This window comes from Drosophila rhopaloa, unplaced genomic scaffold, assembly GCF_018152115.1.
Source record: "Drosophila rhopaloa isolate 14029-0021.01 unplaced genomic scaffold, ASM1815211v1 contig_178, whole genome shotgun sequence".
Taxonomy (NCBI): domain Eukaryota; kingdom Metazoa; phylum Arthropoda; class Insecta; order Diptera; family Drosophilidae; genus Drosophila; species Drosophila rhopaloa.
Window position 1 is genome coordinate 6,294,634 of NW_025335059.1, and position 25,473 is coordinate 6,320,106.

A 25,473-nucleotide genomic window follows, 5' to 3' on the forward strand; every position below is an offset into this window, starting at 1 on the left:
ATAGTTTTATGTTGCCCAATGCAAGTTGTAGATGTTTTGATGTTTTTCTGCTGCCTTTTGCAGCTCATTAAAATTTGTCGCCAACTTTTGCACCTGTCGTCGCTACCTTCGACACAGCTACACATTGAAAAAACAAAAAATAAAAACTTTTAACTGACAATACGGCCAAGACAGCCAGGGAAATACAACTGCAAAACACACAGATACGACGAAATTGAAATCGAAAGTGTCGCGGCAGCTCGTTTTGGGTTCTTTTGTAAATTTGTCGACATCTTTGCTCTCCGCAGCGTTTAATTTAGTTTTTCTAGTTTATTTTCTTTTCATTATTTTGAATAGTGTTTTTGGCTGCGCCGAATGTGTTTCAGCCGTTTGGCATTACTCGGCCACACTATACGTTATTAATTTGACCCCATTTCGGCTGACAGCTGAAGAAGAGTGCGAATATTCTGGGCCATCTTTATGAAACATACATGTTTTTCTGGCCTGCGAGAGGAAGTGCTGTAAGTGTTTGGGCTGGCTGTCACTCGTAGGGTGATTTGTCAAGTGGTCAGATATGTTTTCCAAACTGACAGCCATCTGTGACAGCCGGCAAATCTTCCGCCTCATTTGCAAGATGAAAGCAAGTGCAGGTTGCACTCACTCTACAACGACCGCATGCTAATTCACACAAATTAACCGAAATGTCAATTGAAGGCGCATTTGAGATGCGTGCTAACATCTAGTATTGGCCATTTTAATTGAATTGTCAAGCTTTTGAGGGGTTCTGATCTGTTGCTCGCACCTCTGCGCGCACCACACGGCGTATAATTAATTGCACATTGCGCATACGCCACGGCGGCCAATAGAGTGTGAGTGAAATTTGGCGTTTATGCGCGCTTCTATTTTTTAATACAAACATGTATTTTTTATTGTTTTTTCCTCAGTTGTAATTCATATATATTCAAAATTTCAATCTTCGATATAAAACACACAATTTACAATAAAGATGAACAATCTAAAGCTTTTAATTAAGGGTATTTTAAACATTCTTTGATGTTGAGAAAATTTAATGACCAAATAAATATTCTTTCATCTTTAAATATTTATATCAAAAAATTAATTTGCCAACAATACTTACGCATAAACGTAATTAAACAGAACAAGAACAAGCCCATGCTTGTAATTTATCATTGTGCTGTGCAAAAATCCTCATGTCTGGCACAATTAGAAATTAAATTCATCAGCAGACAAAAGACAAACGGAGCCAAAAATTAACTTGTCCCAAACTAAGTGGCGGGGCCAACCTGTCGCCTGCGGCTGACAGAACGAGTGCACAAAGCGAAGGCGTTTTGGCCCAATGCAATTGTATTCTCTCGCTGTAAATGCAAGCAATTTTTGCATTGCTGACCATTTAATTAAGTTTTTTTTTTATTTGCTGCCCACGCGCCAAGCTGCAACTCGTAAAATTTTTCAAATTATGTCTTATTAAGTGTGAAGTGGCAAGGAGAGATCTGCAAAAGTGTTTCTGTATGTTTTCGACCAAATTATGTATGCCAAAGGGAAGCAGCTGGTATTTTTAGAAGCCCGTTCATATTTCTTGTCATTTGCTAGATGACTTCCAGTCGACTGCTAACTAGAAACATTCTAGCTTAATTGCACCGGAAGTGCCGTCGTCAAAACATTATTTGCTGCTGCTTTCGGACATCATTATTGCAGGGGGCGATTGCAGGCGCTTGTTTATTTTGATTTTTTATGTGCGCACATTTATTTAATTTGTTGTTAATGCTTTGGCTCTGAATCCGTTGTGCTTTTTGGCTGAGATTCACATATAAATACGTTCATCATGTGAATCATTAAAAGATTTTATAGACTGCTCTTATGCAATTAAAGAACTGATTTTAATTTCACTGTCGTAAAAACTTTTAAATATACTTAAAACCTTTTTATATTTATATTTAAATTATATATAAAATAAATGTTTTTTTTCTGTAAGTACAGGGAGAAAAAATGTATTCCTCTTTAATGAAAACATTATAATACCAATATAAATCTAAACCATGAACGTTTATTTCTCTAATTTTAGTTTTTCAGTTTTCAAATATTGGATTTATAAATTCAAAGAATATTTCAAAAATCATTATAGTCTTACCAGGGTCTTTTATTTGTTACCAATAACTTTTAAAGTGTATAAAGAATAAATACAGATGCCCCGATCACTTTTCCTAATCTTCGGTGATGTCAACTTAAAGCTTTTGTGCTCAAGGGATTTTCAAGGGGATCTGCTTCAGGATGGGACCCCAACTCCGAATTAAATTCCGAATCAGACGGGGCGTGTTGTGCACTGGTCTGGACATTGTGGCATATAAATTAATTGACTCATGCCAGAATCCACGAACACCAGATGGAGAGGTGATCTTAGTTCCCGGGTCCCGGCCATGAGTCAGTCAAGCCAATAAAAATTGTGCGCTTCGCTTAGTCACTTACAAGCCGCGGAGAAATGCCACCGAAGCGGCAACTTACATGCGAACAAGTTGTGGCTAAGTCTGCAAAGTCGTGGGCAAATCAAATCACAGCCAAGACAAAACAAAGCCACAACTTTCCGCAGTCGTCATCATCATCATCATCATTCGCGGCTTCATCTGCATCAAGTTGTGGCAACTTTTAAGGGTAGCAGTGGAGTGGCGCCAAGTGGCAAGTGGCCTGTGTCATTGCTGCAGCAAAACCTGACAAGTGTATGGAACACAGAAAAAAATTATATATTAAATATTATTATTCCCGATTTAAGATAAATATATAATTTTTAAATTTCATCTATTTTTAGTGTTTTTCCATTAAAATATAAGTCTGACTCTCAAAATAGAATTTGCTTTAAAAAATATATCTTGAGATATTTTTTTCTGTGCAGCTAACAACCTGCTGAGGAATGAGTTGTCGCTGTTGCTCCGTAAATGTTTTTGTTTCAACTGGAAGTTTTCTTACCCATTTCTCACTCTCGACTGACACAGGGGACTCTATTTCGTCAAGGGAATCATTTTTGCTTGACAGCAACAATTTTGGTTGGGATTTATTCAATACTCTGTTACATATGCAGCGCTTAACTGGGAATAAACTTTTGTAGACCATAAATACCATAGGATGTTGATTTATCTCAGAATTGCTTACTTGTCTTAAGCCCTTTAAAATCCGTTAAATATTGCCAGGTAAAACAAATAAGAATTATTGGAAAGAAGTTGTATTCACTTTTTAAGTACAAATAGGTATTTCATAATTCATACATTCTAGCACATTTCTCAGTAGACTGCGTAAAAGACATATACGATTTTAATATGCAAACTGTATATTAAGCTGTACGTTTTTTGTCAAGTTAACAGGGACAGCAACAACGATAAACTAACCTCTTTTCAAGGTCAACATCGTACCAAAGCCACTCAACCAATAACAATACCACCAACAACATTGTTGTAAGCCACTCGCAAAATTTCAATACGAAAACAAAATAAAAACCCAATTTCGCATGCGTTAAAGCAACAAAACAAAAAACAGAGAGAAATAGGCCAGCAAGCCTATTTAGGTATTCAAATTTTTACAGCGCGAAGTCAGCGTGGGACCATCATTGTGGGGTTAAGCTGGGGACAGGGGGTGTTACGTGGATCGGGGATTGGGGATCGGGGATCGGGGATTACGGATCGGTGACGGGTACTGACGAACGCCCTTTACCTTGCTGACACACATTTTATGCTAAGTAGTCGACGGCAATCGACTGCGAATTGTTGGTGAAGGTGTTGCTAGTTGCTGGTGGGTTTCTTTTAGTTGCTGGTTGCTGCTGTTGATGTTGCTGCTACTGGGTTAAGCCACTAACCGAAGTAAAGTTTGTTGGCTCAATATTAGAGATGGACCGTCACTTTTTTAAGGGGGTATGGTTAATTCGGCCAAAAAAAAGGCCTATTTTCATGCATTTTTTCACATGATAGGGTTAATGTCAAATCAATTGTTTTATAAGCATATTAATGTACAACATTTAAATTAGGTTTTCACAAATTTTCATTGAAAAAAATAAATAAATGAGCCGTTCGCTGCCAAGATCCGTAGACGCCTCAAAGAAAAAAGGTTTTGCGGTTAATAGCATAACTCGTTAGTGGATCATCACAAAAAACAAAAAAAAAATATTGATTATTAGTTAAGATCTTTCTAAAGGTAACTAAGTTGAGCTTAATTTTTTATTCATTTTTTGTATTTTTGGTAACACTTTGAAGTCAAAAACATTATGTTAGCCTAACAATTCGATATATTAATTATTATAAAATGAAAAATAATAATTTAAAAAAAACTCAACGTCAGTACCTGAGGATTTAGGAACAGAAATTATGTGCAAAATTTCAAAACGATTCGTCTAGTAGATTTAGCAGGATCGTGTTCACCGACTTTGAAATGGCAACTTTTCAGAAGAGCGTTTTAAAGTTTTGGATACCCAAAAATTGCATACAAAACTCACTTACGTTCAACTGCCCATAACTTCGGAAGTTTTACTAGGATCAATCTAAAATTTAAATGCAATATTCTCTAATTGTGTTGCATTCAGAAAAAAAATAAAAAAAACAAGCCAACAAAAAAATGTAAATACCATAAACAAATTAATTAATGCAAAATTCTTAAATGACATATTGACCCATATCGCTAAACTTACCGTAAAAGTTTGCCTTGGAAACCAAAAAACAATAGAATTGGGTCAAAGAGCATAAAAGAACAATCAAAGCCTAGTTATCAAGGACTATTTTCAAAAGGGAAATATAACCAAATTTTACCAAAATCAAAGAGTACAATGGATCAAGGCGATGCCGTGCAACTCGCCTGACATTTCCAGGCCATTCGAGGATGAAATAGATCCCACAAATGAATTGCTGATGATGAGAGTGCGCACAAAAACGAATGAAGTTATTCTGGTTCCCGACTCCAGAATAACAGTTATTGTTGTGCAGAATGCCCATGACAACTTTGAAAAATAAAGTAATGCAATGTAAAATTTGCTGATCAAAATATAATTTTATTTTTTAAAAACGCATATTTCCACACAAAACTTTTTTTGGTCGAGCTTAACCCCGAGTTGATGTTTACATAGGTTGGGATGCGCAGGTATATTATTAGCTTTCTTATTCTTGTCCACTTTGTTGATCTTCAGAGCTATTTATTGTTTCCTGAATCCAATCTACAAAGCTAGTCACATCCGTATAGACTGATAAATCGCATCTCCCAAAGCTAACGATACCGAGCTGGGTTGTACGAATTTGGTTGTATATTTGAAGCTTGTTGATCAACGGACCGCCAGAATCTCCCTTACAGGTGTTATCATTTGGGGATCCAGCACAGATCTCAGAGGATAAGAGATCTTGAAAAACCACTTCTCTGCATTTATCCTTCTCTAATTGGTTAAGAGTGATAGTTTGAAGAATTTCACTATCCTTTAAATCTTTTTTTAGGCCCCAGCCAAAGGCTTCGAACGATATTAACCTTTCTACGCTTTTCTTAATGGCCTTATTCGTAAAAATGCAGATTGGTTTAACGTTGACTGCGGAGAAAAGCATTAAAAAGTTTTGGCGAAATACGTCAATAAGTAAGCTTACTTACAATTATACATGACCATGGCTGACAGTTTAAGCAGGCCTATATCATACGGCAAAAAACCGTTTCTGTATTGAGGGTGCTGTATCTGTTGACTGACAGGGTACGTTTCTCGGGGATCAGTCTTATTGTATGCTCCCAATCCCACAAATCTGTAATTAATATAATTTAATATTAATAAAATTACCACCATTGCATATTTTCAATGGATGCAAAATCGACATTTAAACATCAAAAAAGGTACCATCTAGTTCGGTAATACTTACAGATCTTGTTCAAGACCCAAGCAATGAGCTGCAGTTAACACAAAGCCTACAAAAGTAAGAATGATATTATCGTGCCAACGTATACATCTTTAACAAAAACCACGAACGTCTGGTAATTAGCGTCCCACTGCACAGAAATCCTCTCCTGGTGCTATATATGCCTGCGTGAAAGGAAGCAGATTCAGGTCGTGGGTTTTCGCCTCTGATTATCCTGTCTTGAACTTCCATTCCACAGGGCTCCTCTAGAAATTGGGAAACACCCTGGTGGACAAGAAATAAGGTTAACAAAGGAATCCACGCGAAAGATGACTCCATTCTACTGAGGGCACAAAACACAACTGAAACACCACTAAATCTAAATAACACAGATCACTTCTTATCAGCTTTAATTTTAATTTTTCTGAAATACCCAAACATAATTCTATTGCTTACATTTTAAATCTCTTTGAGATTATTTTGTTATCATCAACTGAGTGCGTTGTCTAGTCTTTTAATTAGATTCGCTTTCTTAACATTCGAAATAAAACAAGAAAGTAGCAAATTTCGGCAAGCCAAAGCTCATATACATAACATATGTATGTATATACCCCTGCTGCTATTGCAAAAATGAATTATTGGTCGGAAACTTTTGACTGGGATATATACATATATATATACCCACTGAATTGGTATAAAAATGTATGTGGGAAAAGCATTCAGAGAGGTCAAATCAAGGAAAAATGTTCAAGATGTAGTGATTCTTAACGACAGGAGTAACCCCGTAAAGAGTACAATGGATCAAGACGATGCCGTGCAACTCGCCGGACTTTTCCAGGCCATTCGAGGACGACTGGAGTGTGGGATGAGCAAAATATATCCCACAGATGAATTGCTGATGATGAGACTCCCGACTCCAGAATACCAGTTATTGTTGTGCAGAATGCCCATGACAACTTTGAAAAATAAAGTAATCCAATGCAATGTAAAATTTGCTGATCAAATAATATAATTTTATTTTTTTAAAAACGCATATTTCCACACAAAACTTATTTTGGTCGAACTTAACCCCGAGTTGATGTTTACATAGGTTGGGATGCGCAGGTATATTATTAGCTTTCTTATTCTTGTCCACTTTGTTGATCTTCAGAGCTATTTATTGTTTCCTGAATCCAATCTACAAAGCTAGTCACATCCGTATAGACTGATAAATCGCATCTCCCAAAGCTAACGATACCGAGCTGGGTTGTACGAATTTGGTTGTTTATTTGAAGCTTGTTGATCAACGGACCGCCAGAATCTCCCACCCAGGTGTCATCATTTGGGGATCCAGCACAGATCTGAGACGATAAGAGATCTTGAAAAGCCAATTCTCTGCATTCATCCTTATCCAACTGGTTAAGAGTGATAGTTTGAAGAATTTCACTATCCTTAACATGTTTTTTTAGGCCCCAGCCAAGGGCATCGAACCTTCTCAACATTTCCACGCTTTTCTTAATTGCCTTATTCGTGTAAATGCAGATTGGTATAACGTTTACTGCGGAGAAAAGCATTAAAAAGTTTGGCGAAATACGTCAAACAGCTTACTTACAATTATACACGACCATGGGTGACAATTTAAGGAGGCCTATATCATACGGCAAAAACCCGATTCTGTATTGAGGGTGCTGTATCTGTTGACTGACAGAGTACCTTTCTCGGATATCAGTCTTATTGAATGATCCCAATCCCACAAATCTGTAATTAATATAATTAAATATTAATAAAATCCCCACCATTGCATATTTTCAATTGACTAGATGCAAAAGCGACATTTAAACATCAAAAATGGTACTATATTACCAACTAGTTCGATAATACTTACAGATCCTGTTCAAGATCCAAGCAATGAGCTGCAGTTAACACAAAGCCTACAAGAGTAAGAATGATATTATCGTGCAAACGTATACATCTTTTACAAAAACCACGAACGTCTGGTAATTAGCGTCCCACTGCACAGAAATCCTCTCCTGGTGCTATATATGCCTGCGTGAAAGGCAGCATATTCAGGTCGTGGGTTTTCGCCTCCGATTATCCTGTCTTGAACTTCAATTCCACAGGGCTCCTCTAGGAATTGGGAAACACCCTGGTGGACAAGAAACAAGGTGAATAAAGGAATCCACGCGAAAGATGACTCCATTCTACTGAGGGCACAAAACACAACTGAAACACCACTAAATCTAAATAACACAGATCACTTCTTATCAGCTTTAATTTTAATTTTTCTGAAATACATTCTATTGCTTACATTTTAAATCTCTTTGAGATTATTTTGTTATCATCAACTGAGTGCGTTGTCTAGTCTTTTAATTAGTTTCTCTTTCTAAAGATTCGAAATAAAACAAGAAAGTAGCAAATTTCGGCAAGCCAAAGCTCATATACATAACATATGTATGTATATACCCCTGCAACTATTCCAAAAATGAATTATTGGTCGAAACTTTTTCACTGGGATTATATATACTCACTGAATTGGTATACAAATGTATGTGGGAAAAGCATTCAGAGAGGTCAAATCAAGGAAAAATGTTCAAGATGTAGTGATTCTTAACGACAGGAGTAACCCCGTAAAGAGTACAATGGATCAAGACGATGCCGTGCAACTCTCCGGACTTTTCCAGGCCATTCGAGGGCGACTGGAGTGTGGGATGAGCAAAATAGATCCCACAGATGAATTGCTGATGATGAGACTCCCGACTCCAGAATACCAGTTATTGTTGTGCAGAATGCCCATTACAACTTTGAAAAATAAAGTAATCCAATGCAATGTAAAATTTGCTGATCAAAATATAATTTTATTTTATTTAACAAACATTCACCAAAAATCTTTTCAGAACTAAAGGTGTTTAATTAAATTCTTTTTTTTAATATAAGGGAATGTGAGGAAACCTTTCCTGGGATATCGCTTTTTTTGATCTTTGACAATAATATCCCAAATCCATTTTGTATGTTTGATAATATTTGTGAAAACGTGAAAACAAAATGATATAATGGCGATTCTTCATGATGGTTGTCATGAAGACAGTGGGGAAATCCCCACTGGTTTTTTCGTGAGGACTTTCCACACAAAACTGATTTTGGTCGAACTTAACCCCGAGTTGATGTGTACATAGGTTGGGACTCGCAGGTATATTATTAGCTTTCTCATTCTTGGCCACTTTGTTGATCATCAGAGCTATTTATTGTTTCCTGAATCCAATCTACAAAGGTAGTCACATCCGTATAGACTGCTACTGAATCGCATATTGTTGTCCCAAAGCTTGCGATACCGAGCTGAGTTGTACGAATTTGGTTGTTTATTTGAAGCTTGTTGATCAACGGACCGCCTGAATCTCCCATACAGGTGTCATCATTTGGGGATCCAGCACAGATCTGAGACGATAAGAGATCTTGAAAAGCCACTTCTCTGCATTCATCCTTATCCAACTGGTTAAGAGTGATAGTTTGAAGAATTTCACTGTCCTTTAAATCTTTTTTTAGGCCCCAGCCAAAGGCTTCGAACGTATTCAACTCTTCTACTTTTTTCTTAATTGCCTTATTCGTAAAAATGCAGATTGGTCTAATGTTTACTGCGGAGAAAAGCATTAAAAAGTTTGGCGAAATACGTCAAAACAACTTACTTACAATTATACATGACCATGGCTGACAGTTTAAGCAGGCCTATATCATACGGCTCATACCTGTTTCTGTATTGAGGGTGGCGTATCTGATGACTGACCGAGTACCTTTCTTGGGGATCAGTCTTATTGTATGCTCCCAATCCCACAAATCTGTAATTAATATAATTAAATATTAATAAAATTACCACCATTGCATATTTTCAATTGAAAAATCGAAATCGACATTTAAACATCAAACAAGAAAGGAAAGCTAACTTCGGGCGGAGCCGAAGAATATTCTTCAAATTATATTCTCCAAAATTATTCATATGATGTATTCTTAATACTCATAAAAAATCCCAACTTCCCAACTTTAAAAACACCAAAGTTATGGCATTTCCAATCGTTCAGTTATGTATATGGCAGCTATAGAATATAGTCGGCCGATCCTTATGAAATTTGATATGTCGGATTGATTGGGCAAAAATAAAACCCATAGAAAATCCCAACTTCCTAACTTAACAAACACTAAAGTTATGGCATTTCCGATCAATCAGTTATATGGCAGCTATAAGATATAGTCGGCCGATCCTTATAAAATTTGGTAGGTCGGATTCATTGGCCAAATATAAAACCCATAGAAAATCCCAACTTCCTAACTTTACAAACACCAAAGTTATGGCATTTCCGATCAATCAGTTATATAGCAGCTATAGGATATAGTCGGCCGATCCTTATGAAATTTGGTACGTCGGATTGATTGGCCAAATATAATACCCATAGAGAGTCCCAACTTCCTAATTTAACAAACAGCAGAGTTATGGCATTTCCGATCAATCAGTTATATGGCAGCTATAGGATATAGTCGGCCGATCCTTATAAAATTTGGTACGTCGGATTGATTGGCCAAATATAATACCCATAGAGAGTCCCAACTTCCTAATTTTACAAACAGCAGAGTTATGGCATTTCCGATCAATCAGTTATATGGCAGCTATAGGATATAGTCGGCCGATCCCGGCCGTTCCGACTTATATACTGCGTGCAACAGAAAAAAAGGGTGTGTGCAAAGTTTCAATTCGATATCTTTAAAACTGAGAGACTAGTTCGCGTAGAAACAGACAGACGGACAGACGGACATGGCTATATCAACTCAGGAGGTGATCCTGATCAAGAATATATATACTTTACAGGGTGGGAGATGTCTCCTTCACTGCGTTGCACACTTTTGACCAAAATTATAATACCCTCTGCAAGGGTATAAAAAGGTACCATCTAGTTCGGTAATACTTACAGATCCTGTTCAAGATCCAAGCAATGAGCTACAGTTAACACAAAGCCTACAAAATTAAGAATGATATTATCGTGCCAACGTATACATCTTTAAGAAAAACCACGAACGTCTGGTAATTAGCGTCCCACTGCACATAAATCCTCTCCTGGTGCTATATATGCTTGCGAGAAAGGCAGCATATTCAGGTCGTGGGTTTTCGCCTCCGATTATCCTGTCTTGAACTTCCATTCCACAGGGCTCCTCTAGGAATTGGGAAACACCCTGGTGAACAAGAAACAAGGTGAATAAAGGAATCCACGCGAAAGATGACTCCATTCTACTGGGGGCACAAAAAACAACTGAATCATTTCTTATCAGCTATAAATTAAATTTTGAAATTCTGAAATACCCAATCGCCATGTGCTATGGCATACCAGAGGAAAAAAATAATTACATTTTAAATCTCTTTGAGATTATTTTGTTATCAGCAACTGAGTGCGTTGTCTAGTCTTTCAATTAGTTTCGCTTTCTTAACATTTGAAATAAAACAAGAAAGTAGCAAGCCGAAGCTGATATACATAAAATTAATTAATGGTCGGAAATGTATCCTTCACTCCGTTGAAAACTTTTGAATGTATATATGTATTATATATGCCCACTGGATTGGTATAAAAATGTATGTACGCAAAAATGAACAACATCCGCCGTCGTCGGATTCGATCTTGACCAATCTGCAATTAAATGCTTCTAAACTCGACCTTTTTACCCTCTGATCCGTTCAGTTGATATAGAATTAAATGTTTAAAAGTAGAATTCATATTGTGAAAGTTACTCAATAATATTTTCTATATGAAGAAATATATTTTGGAATAAGAAATATTTAAGTCCACAATTCGATTGTCATTTAGAAAATTAGAAATTTGATGCAATATTGGCATGACACTTGACTTTCCCAAACGGGATATAAAAAATGGCATTGATAAGCCCAGCCCAGTCCTTTTTTTTTTGATAGTTTTCATTTCATTTTTTATAATTTTCAACAATATTTGACAGTATTACTAACCATACAACATGCTGTATTTTATTTTCTTTGTTGTTTTTATGTGCACTGTCTGTTGTTATTAAAATTAAACCGACTTATTTCTTTTCATTATAAATGTGTTAATTATATGATTTCCTATATTATGTTCTTTTTGGTTTTTCTTAGCTTTGACTCACTCACTCAATCTCTTCAGTTGCCTATGGTGTATAATTTGTTTGTATTTTTTTAAGTGCCTAACAGCCTTCAGAAATTGCTAACAACAGAAACATAGACTTACACTTGACCAACAATACGCAAAGGTATAGGCATATTAACATTTTCTTGTTTATGTTGTTTTGTTTTGCTTTTAAAATGAACTTGAAGTCAACTGGATTTTTAGTATGATAGATATTTTAACACATATATACAAACTATAAAAATATGTAGATTACACAGCCACCAAAAGCGTATTAATCTAAAACAAAAGCAATGCAAACTATTTGTATCTGCATTTTCAATTGAGGTTAATTAAACGTGTAAAAAAACGCTAAATTGATTGTGAAAAAAACCATAACAATAAACTGATTTTCAAAAAGAATGACAATTTTTTTGTAATTTTAAATATATTATTTGCTTTTACTATAAATATTTGAATGACTTAATTTTTTCTGATTTATATTTGTTTTCCCCAATCATCAAAATACGCTTACAAGCGCCAGCAAACTGAGTTCGCAACATGACAAAAAATTTCTGCTGATTTGTTTAAACAAAACGCAGCAAAGTTTTCACTTTTTTTTAAAAGTTTTTTTTCATGCTTTTGTTTTATTTCAGTTAATTTTTCTTTTTGTATTTTTTGTGTTGACGCAGCTGGGCCGATTTTTGGGGCCTCTCAGTTTACAATGGCAAATGGCCGGCGCCAAAAAGAGCGAAGGTCTGGGCGGTTTATACATACATAAGTCCACTCTATAAATATATGCATATTTGCCCATTGGGTCAAGCCAACTTACAATGCTGTTACAGCAAGATAATAAAGTGCTGTAATTCTCTGCTTATATGGCCATACAAATTCTGAAAACTATTTGCAATGCAGCGTTCATTTTGTTTTGCTCGACAATAACGGAAACCAAATTTAAATTAAGCCATTAGGAAGATTATTTATGTGTAATTATACAGAGCTACTTTAATTGTAAAACATTTTCCCAGGTTTGTCAACTTATAATGCCAAAATCATCATCACGCTCTAGTGAATAGAAAAAATCAAACTGATCTCACCTTTCTATGTGGAGTATTTCAGAACAAGTTTGAAACATTTTACCTGCAACGTCAGCGATACATCCGCCCGCAAACTCCGGCTTAGGTAGCTACGATTGGGTTACCCTCAAAAATCAAAAATTAAGAATAGATACACATATATGTATGTTCACATAACCAAGTTGGCTGATAGTCGTCGACATTTGGCTAAGGCGAACTGCGTTTTGGTCGCATTGCAAGCGCGTGTTCTAATGCGAAATTAATTCAGCAAGTTTTTTGCTGATTTTTTGTAATCTTTGTTTTTTGCATTTATGGCTGGCAAATTAAAATCTTTTAATCAAATGCAAAATGTTCGGGCTAATTTTACTATTTGTTAGTTACCGGCTGCAGTTAACTGGTTTGTCCGCTGCTATCCAAATGTGGAGCCTTTTGAGGTTTATGTCTTGTTATGCCTTCTGCTGTCTGTCGTTAATGAACGAAGGTCAGTTTATATGTTTTCTATATGCCGGTTCGGTTTGATTTCGCTTGGCTTGCTGGCCGGGCCAAAACTCAAGCTCGGACCGAAAAGCAACCAAAAAAAATAAAATATGAAATAATTTGTTTGGCAACTAATTTGCACGGTTTAGTTATGTGAACAGGAAAATCAAACAACAGCTGCAGTCGCGGTGGTTTTTATTAGCTGGGAACTGAATATAAACGGATGTTGCATAAATATGGGAACTTATTTATTGAAAGGATATTGAGTAAAAGTTATAGGTGCTTGAAAATATTAATAAATTTCGGTCTTTTAGAAGATTTTATACAACCAACTTTGCTGTACATTTTAGTTTATTTAATCTCTCGATAAAAGGCAAGTTACCAAAAAGGCACACAAACACCTATTACTTTATCCAGAATCTTCTTGAATTTTCTCGCCTTTCGCCATAGATTACCCCCGAAGTCAAGTCAAGTCACCTTTCACATGCGATCTATCAAAACCAAAGATGGTTCAAAGCGACCGCCCGGCAAACATACGGCAGGAAAAATACCATAAATATACGGACCCAGAGATTTGGGATAATATTCCAGCCTGCGGCCAACACATCCTCCTCGGCCTCCATTCCACCCCTCCCCCACCCCCTTTCCCCCTCCACAACGACCAGTGGAAAATGCGGCTCATGTGAAATGCAAACAGGCAATTAAATGGCGTTGCTCACTACACTTGCCCAGATCCAAAAGCCCAGGCCCAAGTCGAGTATATAAGCCCCGCTATATAAATCTTTGATTCCTCTGTGCGTGTGTGTATGTGAGTGTGTGTGTGTGTGTGTGTGTGTTGGGTGCTGCGCATGCGTCCAGTTTTTACAGTTTTATTAACTGCATTTTTATCTAGCAACTGCAACGAGCTGCACGAACTGGCTCTCGAGCGGAAAAAAAGTTGTTGCCGCTGCTGCTGCTGCTGCTGCACGAAATACCCTTTTGGCCAAGAATTTTTAGCCAGCCAAAGGTATTGCCGGTTTGCTTCTCTTCTTTTTTTTACTTTTCTAAGGAGAAGGCTGAAAGAAGGAAGCTGGCCCGCACTTGTTGTGGAAAACCAGTCGAGTCTGTCGCTGACTAACTGTGCTTGCAAGTGCAACAGCAACAGCAACTGCAACAGCACAGCAGCAACATCTGCAGCAGCAGCAATATCCACGTCCGTTGGCCCAAGCTTATTATTTATAAAAATTTATTTGGCCCACAACAGGCAAACACGATCGACTTGTAAAGCAGTGGAAAACAACAAACAGCGACCAGTAAAAGAAATCAAATGATGATAGCTGCAATGTTTGGCATTAGGGATTGTATGTGGAGAAGAAAAGGTCGATGCTATATTGATATTTAGTAATAATGCTTTTCAAAATAATTAATTATAAATAATTTAATAAAAAATAAAGATAAATTTAACAAGAATCGTTCAAAACGTAATATCTTAACTAATTAAAACTTAATCATTAATATAAAAAATGCATTTTAATTAGCATCGATTACAAATAATATCTTTATTTAAATGGCCATTGCTTTTTAATAGCTATTACTATAGCGTACCAACTTTGTAAATCCCCATTGCTTGCCATCTCTAGTTGGGACTTTTTAAGTTATTCCTAATGTTGCTGCTAGTTCTCCTGCGGAAATCGGGGGAAAAAAAGGAGAAAAAAAAGCAGAAGGCAAAGGCTGCCTGTCTTGTTTGTCTGGTTGTTGTAATAGAGATAGCTTTGGCTTCCTTATAGGGGCAATCAAGCAGGCTACTTGGCGTTGCAGTTGCAGTTACCGTTGCAACTGGCAGTTGCATATTTACCCAGGAATGTCAACAATTTCCTTTTAATAATTTGCCAGTTTGACAAGTTTTTTTTTCCCCCTCTGCCTCTGTCTCTAATTCTCTGATTGATGTGAATAACAATTGCTGGGTGGAAAAACAAGAGGAATCCTCATTTGGACAATTAATTAATCGAGTAAATACTAGCGGGGCAAGTATCTTTGGTTTAGTGCCCCTTGTTGGCTTAGTGCAGCTCCAAGTTGGCTGCAAATCTCGTCTGCGGCAACAACATTTTGAAAGTCAATATTGAAACTAGCTGCCAACGATGGAACGATGGGCAAATAGCCAGTGGAGAGCACTGCTCAGATGCAGATACTCGACCAGACACTCGGATACTGAGCCAACACTTCAAGAGTTGACTCTTGCCACCTCTTCAAAGGGATTCTGCCTTTGTTTTGTTGCAACCAACTTGTGGAATTTCACACGACAATTTGTGAGGGGCACTTTTGTTGTCCATTTTTTTTTGTCAATTATGCAAATTTTCTGGTGGCAAATGTATGTGAACATACTTGAAAGCAGAACGAGATTGAGTTGGTTTTAAAAAGAAAATTATTTAAATATACAGACAATTTCTGCTTTACTTTATATTTAGCACCAAAGGTATTTTTTTAAACTTAAAACTTTCTGAAACTCAATTAAAATTAAAATTTATTAATTAAAATTAATTAAAATGTATTTTAGTTAAACATCGTAGTGTAAAATTTTTCCATAGATCGTCTCTTTACCTTTCGAACTGTAAGTTCAAACATAGTTAGAGCACTTGTTAATTTAGTCCGGACTTTTATAATCAAGATTGACAGGTACTTAATATGTCCTGGCCAACCTGCAGGCGTTGAAAATTGGAAAATGGGGAAAAAGAGAATGAAAATGGGGGAAAAGGGGCGAAGTTGCTCGGTTTCCTGATCGTTTTTGTTTGACTTTTCCGTTGGCTTTGATGATTTGATTTGAGCGAAATTGAGTTGCATGTTGCTGGCTTAGAGTGGCAGGCTTAGATCGCAAATACTAGTAGCCATCGACAGTAAAAAAAAATACAACCAGTAGAGGAAAAAAGAAATGATTGTAATTTGCACTCCGTTTACACGATGCTTGTGGCAATTTGGGCGTGGTCGCACCTGGTTTGTTAGCTAGTCCTAAGATTAGAGCTGCTTCGGCTAATATCTATACATCTATATCTAATCAATGAACATGTTTGTACGTAGCTTAGCCTTAAGACTTGTCCCAGGCAACACTGGTAAACCAAATTAAACTAACAAATCCAACTCAATAAACTTGTGTCTTGCCCAAATAAAAACCAATGTAATTGAACAAATATTTATCGCATATACGTAAATAAGTACTTAAATGGAAAGCATCATTAGGATTTATTTTCAACAATTTTAAGTTATTTTATTTTCAATTAAGTGCATCATTTTTTATTTGAAACTCAACACACTCTTATTAAACTTACTGATTACTTCGAAACTAATTCTCAGTTTTCTACTTTTCTAGGTAAGTTTATCTGATGACTGAAGTCTCTAAAATGTTTTACATCATTTTATTTGGTATACTTGCAAAACTAAAAGACTACAAATAATCAGGTAAAAGAAACTATAAAATATTTTAAAAATAGTGAATCATATTATAATAACTGAAATAAATAAAACACTTAAAAATAAATATTATTACTAATTGAATTATAAAACTGTTCTATCTACATAAAACAATAACCGTTTGATTTACTACCTATTTTTAGTAGGTTAACTTTCCAGACCATTTTAATAGTTATTTAAGTATTTAATCATGGCTTCAGTGAACTTACTGCTCTTCTTTCAATATCTTAATTAATTAATCAACACCCATAAAGGATAAATTTAAAGCAATTTCTTCCGAATTATTATGCAAATTTAATTTAATCGCAAGGGTGTAAACATTTACGCAAAGCCCAACGGGAAAACTCTTTCAACGCGGAATTCCCGTGGTCAAGGATTCCCTGTTTCGTTGTTTTTGGCTGGCATTCCACTTTCACGCCCCCCGTGCGATGACCGCAAACCGGAAAAAAACGAGGGGAATGCAGCTTGAGTGGAAAAAAGGAATTGGCCACTGGGGTAAAAAGCGCAACAGCTGAAGGGTAAACAAAACAAAACAAAAACGGGTAGCGGAAACTGGAGAGCGCTTAACCCAAAGTGTCGTAAAAAACGCATAATAAAGTGCTTGCCCCACTTGGACACGCCCAGAAAAAAAAAACAAACCGAAGCACAAGAACAAGAGCGCGTCTGCCATAATTGTTGGTCAAATAATTGCTGTAATTTTGAATGCAATAAAGTTTAATGCGCGCAGATAAATTTTCGTTTAAGCCGAAAAGCGCGGAGGGGGCACACGCCGCTGTCTCCTTCATCGTCTTTCATTTCTTTTTTTCTTTCTTTTTTTTCGATTTTTGTCTCTTGCTGATGGGGACTACGCGGCGTATGCGCAACTTTTAATACGCACAGCGTCCGCATTTCGGTTTATGACTGCCATTCTTTTATGACTTCATTTTGTAAATACGCCACAAATGCAACTGCAGCGACGGGCTACGTGGGCAGCAATAAAGCGACAGGCAGCGGCTACAAATTAATTAAACAAATAAACAAAACCGAAACAAGACATGGCTCTAACATGGAGATGGAGTGGCCGAAAAAAAAAACAAAAAAAGAATCTATGCAAATCTACATGATGTCAGCAGGCTAAAAAAGCGCCCGGATTATGTTTTTTGTTTTTCTTTTCGCGTAGGCCGCTTGCATCTGTCAGATACAGATACAAATACGGATCCCTCGGCGATCGCAATCGGCTCCCAACTTGCTCCTTGTCCACTACCATTACTCATCATAATTGTGTCGCCAAAAAGATACCTGCTGAAAAATAGTACACTGAAAAATGCATTTCCGAATTTAATCGTTTTTTGAGATTTTCTTTGAGACTACGGTAAGTTAAATTGGAGGACAAATAAAATACTGATCCCATTAGCTGGAATTAAACTTTGAATATCAGCTCTTCAATAGTGGAAATTAAATAACAGACTACACTACACAAAGTTAAATGTTCTGGTTCTTATGATGTACATTTTAATATATTTATTAAAAGTTTATTTTTTATGCTTAGAACTCTAAGAGTTAAACATTTTTAAAATCAACCAGAATAATGTAGCTTAATTAATTATGCTTTATACATTTGAGTCCATTTTTTCTGTGTACCAAACCTTTTGCGTTGGCGTTGCTTTTGGGTCAGATAGCGACTCTGGCTCCTTTTTGGCATTGTTCTTGGTGGTCGGAGGTTGGGCCCTGGTTCGTGATTCGTAATGAAGTCAAGGAGAACATTTGCGACCGGTTTTACCTTAACTTTAGCCATAACATCAGCTTCTCCTAGCCAGCAAAATCGCGTGGGTGTGCCACAAACGGCAGTGGCTGCTGCCACAAAAGAAAAAAAAACAACTGAAAAACACTGACCACAGCAGCTATCTTGTTAGCCCAAAACCGCACTGACGGATTGCTTTCTAATGGATGCCAAATGTAAGCCGATGCAGCCTGACCCTTTGCATATTTAGCTGCCGCCTTCTGGCCTCTATTCCCCTTTGAGATTTCCTGACTTGGCGTTGGCGTGACCACTGGAGATTTCCCCAAGCCCTTCCCTTTCCCCTCTCACGCAAACATCGAGAATTCCGCTGGACTTTTCAAAGGGCTTAATCCATTGTTAATGGAGGTGAATGCCTAAATGAATACTCATTTATTTTAACTTATTTTACATAATTTTCATGGTATTCATTTAATTCTAAGTTCTTAAGGGGCGAAAAATAGTAATTATTCTTTTAAACAATTTCTAAAATGTTAATTTATAAATATCCACAAAAATTCTGGAAAAAAAATGGCTAAATTGTCCACAAAGTAAATAAAATAAGATGGAAATTGGAAATAAAATAGTGTTAAAATCAAAGTATGTTTGAAGACTACTTTGATTTTAACACTATTTTATTTTATTTTATAAAAGTCTCAAAAAAGGAATATTTTTATTTTCGTTCCCTCATAAAATCTCTTTTAATTTAACTATTTAATTGCAACATGCTTTAAATAATATTTGTATTATTTATTTTTTTTTAAGACCATCTTCTATATATTTTATAAAAATTGGCTATTTTATGGAAACACATGATAAAACACTTAAGATCTGAGTACCTATTTTATGAACATTTTATCACTGTTCATATCTAGTATTTGTATACCTTTGGATCTCCTCCAAGGGCATTTTCTATTCGACTTGGCCAATGCTAAACCTTTCTAACCAATTTTAGCAAGCTGCTGCTGGTCGCCTGAAAACGGTTAAATCGCCGCAGGCGCGTAACCTGTCTTGAGACCTTTTGCGCAAGTGCAAAAATTGGCCAAAGTGGCGGCGGCGGCGGCGGCATTTAGCCAGGCCTAAAAGTCTGACTCTGAGCCGGTGTCCAAAAATGGGGAGGGTAATGTGGGGGGGAAGAGTCGCCGTCTAAGCCAAAGTTCTCGTATCTGTGTCGTTTGGCTTTGGCCACTTTTGGGCTCGCAGCATGCGATCACCATATTTGGCCAAAACTGCATTTGCTGAGCTGGCCAAAAAAAAACCAAAATACCAAAAAACCATTGCACGCCACTTGACTTGCCAGTCTTACTCGTATTTGGTTAGACATCGCCCTAGGCCAGTCTTAGGCCACCCCCCCATCCCCTACCACCCCTTTTGGGCCGGTTTTGTGTTTTTGCATGCCTCTCATAAATCCCCGAGAATTCTCATTTTCTCTCCAACCAGCCGCTGTTACTGGTAATTCAAGCTCACATTTGACTTTTAACTTTGGGCCAAGACAGCCAGCCAGCCAGCCAGCCAGCCAGCCAGCCGGTCGAATGTGCAACGTGGCCAAATATGCCGCGGCCATTTTGGCCATATGTGCGCACTCCGAATGGCGATGGCCTTACCCTATTCTACATCTTTTATTCTAGGTGTGAGCAGCGCGTCTTTGGTCATCGACGAAATTCGATGGTCGGGGCTTGATAGCCGAGATTTGCGTGAGCGATAATCGCTGATTTATTTGAATGCTTTTCGGCGCGGCTTCTGGGAATAAATTTGAATGCAGCAGCGGCAGTAGTAGCAGCCTCACGCTCGGGATCATTATAGAGCCCATCTAACAGCACTTTTCATAATTTCACAACAACTTGCATGTAGAAAACTTGTTGGGATTTTTCATCAACTTCTCTTTATATTTTTTTTACTTTTTAAATTATTTTTTTTATGAGATAAGCATTGGTTACATTCAAATACATACATTTAATGAGATATTTCTATCATATATAATAGGGTTTATATTTATTCTACACTCTATTCACGTTTTCAGGATAGTTTTTTTTGGTTTTTTTATTACTTACAAATTTGTTGTACATTTTGAATTGCCCTTTGCAAACATCTTTGATCATCAATCAATTATAGTTATTTTAAGTACTAAAGTTTGCTAAATTTAAGATAAATTAATATGCAATTTTTTTATTAATATTTTCTTTTTTTTACACACGTTTAATTTCCTTTTCCAAAATTTTTTGATCATCAATCAATGATATTTTTTTAAAGTACTAAAGTTTGCTGAAATTAGTATGACATTTTTTATTAATACTTCAGATTTTTTACTCACGTTTAATTATTTTTTGCAAAATTCTTTGATCATCAATCAATGATATTTTTTTTAAGTACTAAAGCTTTCCAAATTCAAGATAAAAGAGTACGGCTCTCGAAATGGTTGCTTTACACCATCTCTCTGAACGTGCTAACAAGTCTACTTGAAATAAGTATACATAAATTAATTAATGAAAGTTAGTGGATCATTGAAACCCTTTAAGGCAGCCAACTGGACAACGTCTGGAGCTCGGCGAGCCTAGCCAAGCAAATCCAAACTAATCAAATTAAGGCCACGCTTTAAGAATTAACGCGGCTTGTAAATATTTTTAACGGGGCTGAAGTAATGCGCGCCATCAAAACCGTTGCAGCGTGCCAAAAACAACAATAAAAATAATAATAATAACAATAACAACAACACAAGAGTGGCAACTTAAAAACAGTAAAGCAGCGATCCAAAAACAAAGGCAACAACATCGGAAACAACAGCAACCAAAGCAAGCATATAAACAAACATAATCGCTGGCGCCACGACACGCTTCGCGGGTCAAAAGCGGTTGCAGTTGCAAGTTGCCGGTTGCCAGTTGCCAGTTGCTGGTTGATGGTTGATGGTTGCCAGTTGCTGATGGCCGTCGCCAGTTGCAGTTGCAAAAAGCCAAAAACAAATGCAAGAACAACAACACCATAAACTCCCCTGGCTGACCGAAAAAAATAAAAATAAATATAAAACTAAAAAACACACATAAAGAAAAATATCAGAGGGTGAAGCGAAAAAATCTCTAAACAGAAGAAAGAAATGCAAAGAACAAAAGCGGAAAAAAAAATATAGAACTGCACATGCAACGTCGGAAGGGGGAAAAAGGGGGGAGAAACGGGGCGCAAGGCTAACACAAGCCAACATATATATTTATTTTCCAGCCAGCAAAGGCAGAAAAACTCGCCTGGCTAATCCATCAATAAAACGAAAAGGGTAAACTAACTTTCTGCGACTCAAACTTTAAATACTCTTATGGAATTTCATGAAAAACTTGCTTAAATAAATACATACTTTTTCTTTTAATGTCCTTTCCAGATAAATATTGCTTCAGAATTCAGGATAATTGTGTATTCTATCTTAAAAATTAAATTAGCACGTATTTAAAAAATTACAATATAAGAAATAGGAATTTAACTTAATTGAACTCTTAATTCTCAATATCTTATCTCACTGAAAGACACATTCCTTAAAAATCATTATAAACTTACATTCCGGAATACAAAATGGAAATGTTGGTCGGCATATTCCAATTTTTGTAAGGGTATTTTAAGTGAGTGTGAGCCACGAGTCAACTGCAAAGGTAAAAAAGGCGGGGAAGGGCTTTGCTTACTTTATGGCTGTGGATTTTTCATGACTTAACTTGGCTGCACTTGGCTGCCTTGGCTCATGGCATATATTTTTTACCTTCTGCTCATTATTTTGATTATTATTTTTTAGCCGTCTGCTGGCGCACACTTCCATCTCGATTGAACGTATAATCAGCGAGCGCATCCACGTTGCATATCTCACCGATATCATATATCCCTATCCACCCAATCCTCCCTCCACCCCCCGTCGCCTGTCTGTGAGCAGCCACTTAACGGTTGTTCAGTATATATATATACACTTGGATATATCTTATATCTGCACTTGCCAGTTAGTAAGCCGCGGTTAATTTATGTGTAATTGGCCGAGCGTTGCGCTTGCGTTAAGATGGGGTGTCCGCTAATGGGCTAATGGCCATATGACTGGGCATTAATATCCAGCTTAAGTAATGAGCCAGCAGTTGCTTTTTACCATTGTTATTGTCTGTGGTCACTTGGGGATAACAATGGAAAAAGCGAAGCGATTGACTGTGTAAAAAGGAAGCTCAATTGATTGTAAATTAAACGCTTATTACTGACAGGAGAGAATTACAAATGAAAGATGGATTGCAATTGCCCAAGCAGTTACACCAAGATGATAAATGGGTAGTGCCATTCTGAAACTTTAAGTAACATCTGTGAGGATCCAAATAAATACAAAATTTAAGCTTTAAATAAACAAAAACTAAAAGAAATATGCAAAATAAATACCCAGCAATACTAAATTTGTTTTTTCAGCTAAGCCAATAACTATTTGTCAAAAAAATGTTCCTTGATTAAAGTAATTTAAAAGTTTGTGACCTTCTTAAACATCAATTTTCATTTTTTCACTGCCATCATCCACTATGTTTAATCACCTAAATATTCAGCTGTCCAAACACGCCAATTGTTACATTTCTAGATCAAACAAGCGCACTACAATTAAGCCATTTTGGTGAATGTGGCTGTAGCGATTTGCCAATATTTTTAGGTCAGTTAGGGCGGCATTAAGTCATTGTCGACACGTGCCCGTCAATGAGCCGTGTAAAAGTGGCAATCAGAGCTGAAATCAGGCAGCCAACAAAAAAAACCAAAACAGCGGCTAAGATACGAAACCAAAATAATTAAGCTGCAAATTGTAGCGTGAACTGAAATTGATGTAGATGATAGTGTTGATAGTATTGTTGTTGCTGCTGCTGTTGCTGCTGTTGAAGTTGCTGCTGGCACGTGCTGCGCATCATTCATAAAGTGCAACCAGCACAAACAGCAACAAAATACGGTGTGAAGTGATGAGATGCTGGTGGGTAAACAAAAGCCAAAAGCCAAGTAAAACAGCAAAATTTCAAGAAGCAAAAAGGTCTGTCTGCTCCTTTAGTAACCCATTTTTATACCCTTGCAGAGGGTATTATAATTTTGGTCAAAAGTGTGCAACGCAGTGAAGGAGACATCTCCGACCCTATAAAGTATATATATTCTTGATCAGGATCACCTCCTGAGTTGATATAGCCATGTCCGTCTGTCCGTCTGTCCGTCTGTCCGTCTGTCTGTCCGTCTGTCTGTTTCTACGCGAACTAGTCTCTCAGTTTTAAAGATATCGAATTGAAACTTTGCACACACCCTTCTTTCCTTTGCACGCAGTATATAAGTCGGAACGGCCGGGATCGGCCGACTATATCCTATAGCTGCCATATAACTGATTGATCGGAAATGCCATAACTCTGCTGTTTGTTAAGTTAGGAAGTTGGGACTTTCTATGGGTTTTATATTTGGCCAATCAATCCGACGTACCAAATTTCATAAGGATCGGCCGACTATATCTTATAGCTGCCATATAACTGATTGATCGGAAATGCCATAACTTTGGTGTTTGTAAAGTTAGGAAGTTGGGATTTTCTATGGGTTTTATATTTGGCCAATTAATCCGACCTACCAAATTTCATAAGGATCGGCCGACTATATCTTATAGCTGCCATATAACTGATTGATCGGAAATGCCATAACTTTGGTGTTTGTAAAGTTAGGAAGTTGGGATTTTCTATGGGTTTTATTTTTGCCTAATCAATCCGACATATCAAATTTCATAAGGATCGGCCGACTATATTCTATATCTGCCATATAACTGAACGATTGGAAATGATATAACTTTGGTGTTTTTAAAGTTAGGAAGTTGGGATTTTTTATGAGTATTAAGAATGCATTATGAATGATTTTGGAGAATATAATTTGCAGAATATTCTGCAAGGGTATTTCAACTTCGGCTCCGCCCGAAGTTAGCTTTCCTTTCTTGTTGTAACTTTTTTTGTTACACACAGAATAAATATTTTGGTTCAAATTTATTGATATTTTTTTGATATATTTTTGATATTAAAAAGTACATTAAATTTTACTAACTAGGAATGGTTTAACATAAAGATCATTAAGTCAAATTCAAATAGCTTCGCGCTTAACACATAACAATTAAAAAGTAATTCCTAATTTTACTTTAGCTCTCGACAGATTTGTAGCTTACAGGGAAAATAAAACGACCGTACATTGTGCATTTTTAAATATAATTATTTTATAGGTAAAAAGTATGTTAAACTTTATGGTTTAATGTCCAAAACATCTTCATTTTTTCCGTGTACCATAAAAACAAGCTTAATTGGGTGCAACAAGTCGGTGTTTATTTTTTTGTTGCTGCTGAGGAAAACGTGTCAGAAGAGCAAAAGGCAGCAGACAAAGCTGGTTAGGCGCCGCTTTTCAGGGCCAACACATCCTGGCTAAAAAGAGTGAAAGAGGTGGGAATAAGGGGTGAGAAAGAGAGGGAAGTGGAAGCGAAACAGAGACGGAGGCAGACAGATATAACAATGCAATTGGCGCAGCTTGAAGCCGTGCCCCTTTGCATCGAAGCTGTCTGTCAAAGCAGACAGATTTACCATCTCACCTCCTCCCGCACCCATCCGCAACTCCTCCCCAAACCCCCCACCGCCCCCTCCCCCAACCTACTGAAGGTCGTCGGCATTGTTGGTGCTTTCATTGTTATTGTTGCCGCATTACCATCATCATGGGCCCGACTGACTCACTCACGTTTTGCTCATTTGCAGCCACTTCCCTCAGCCACCCACCATTTGCTCACTCAGTCACCCACT

At 36.9% G+C, this 25,473-nt stretch overlaps 2 protein-coding genes across 4 annotated transcripts in view; one reads left to right on the top strand and one right to left on the bottom strand.

Moving 5' to 3' along the window:
• LOC108037294 (sex determination protein fruitless) overlaps positions 1 to 25,473 on the top strand; it is a 116,792-nt gene that overhangs the window by 51,949 nt on the left and 39,370 nt on the right. The window lies entirely within an intron of this gene.
• Positions 6,901 to 7,506, bottom strand: LOC108049154 (mast cell protease 3-like). The gene has a single exon (XM_044459213.1). The coding sequence runs from the start codon at positions 7,388 to 7,390 to the stop codon at positions 6,959 to 6,961; it is 432 nt and encodes a 143-aa protein (XP_044315148.1). The 5' UTR covers positions 7,391 to 7,506; the 3' UTR covers positions 6,901 to 6,958.

Excerpts from the sequence above, each read along its gene's own strand:
- LOC108049154 (XM_044459213.1), bottom strand. The coding sequence starts at position 7,390 with ATGCTTTTCTCCGCAGTAAACGTTATACCAATCTGCATTTACACGAAT.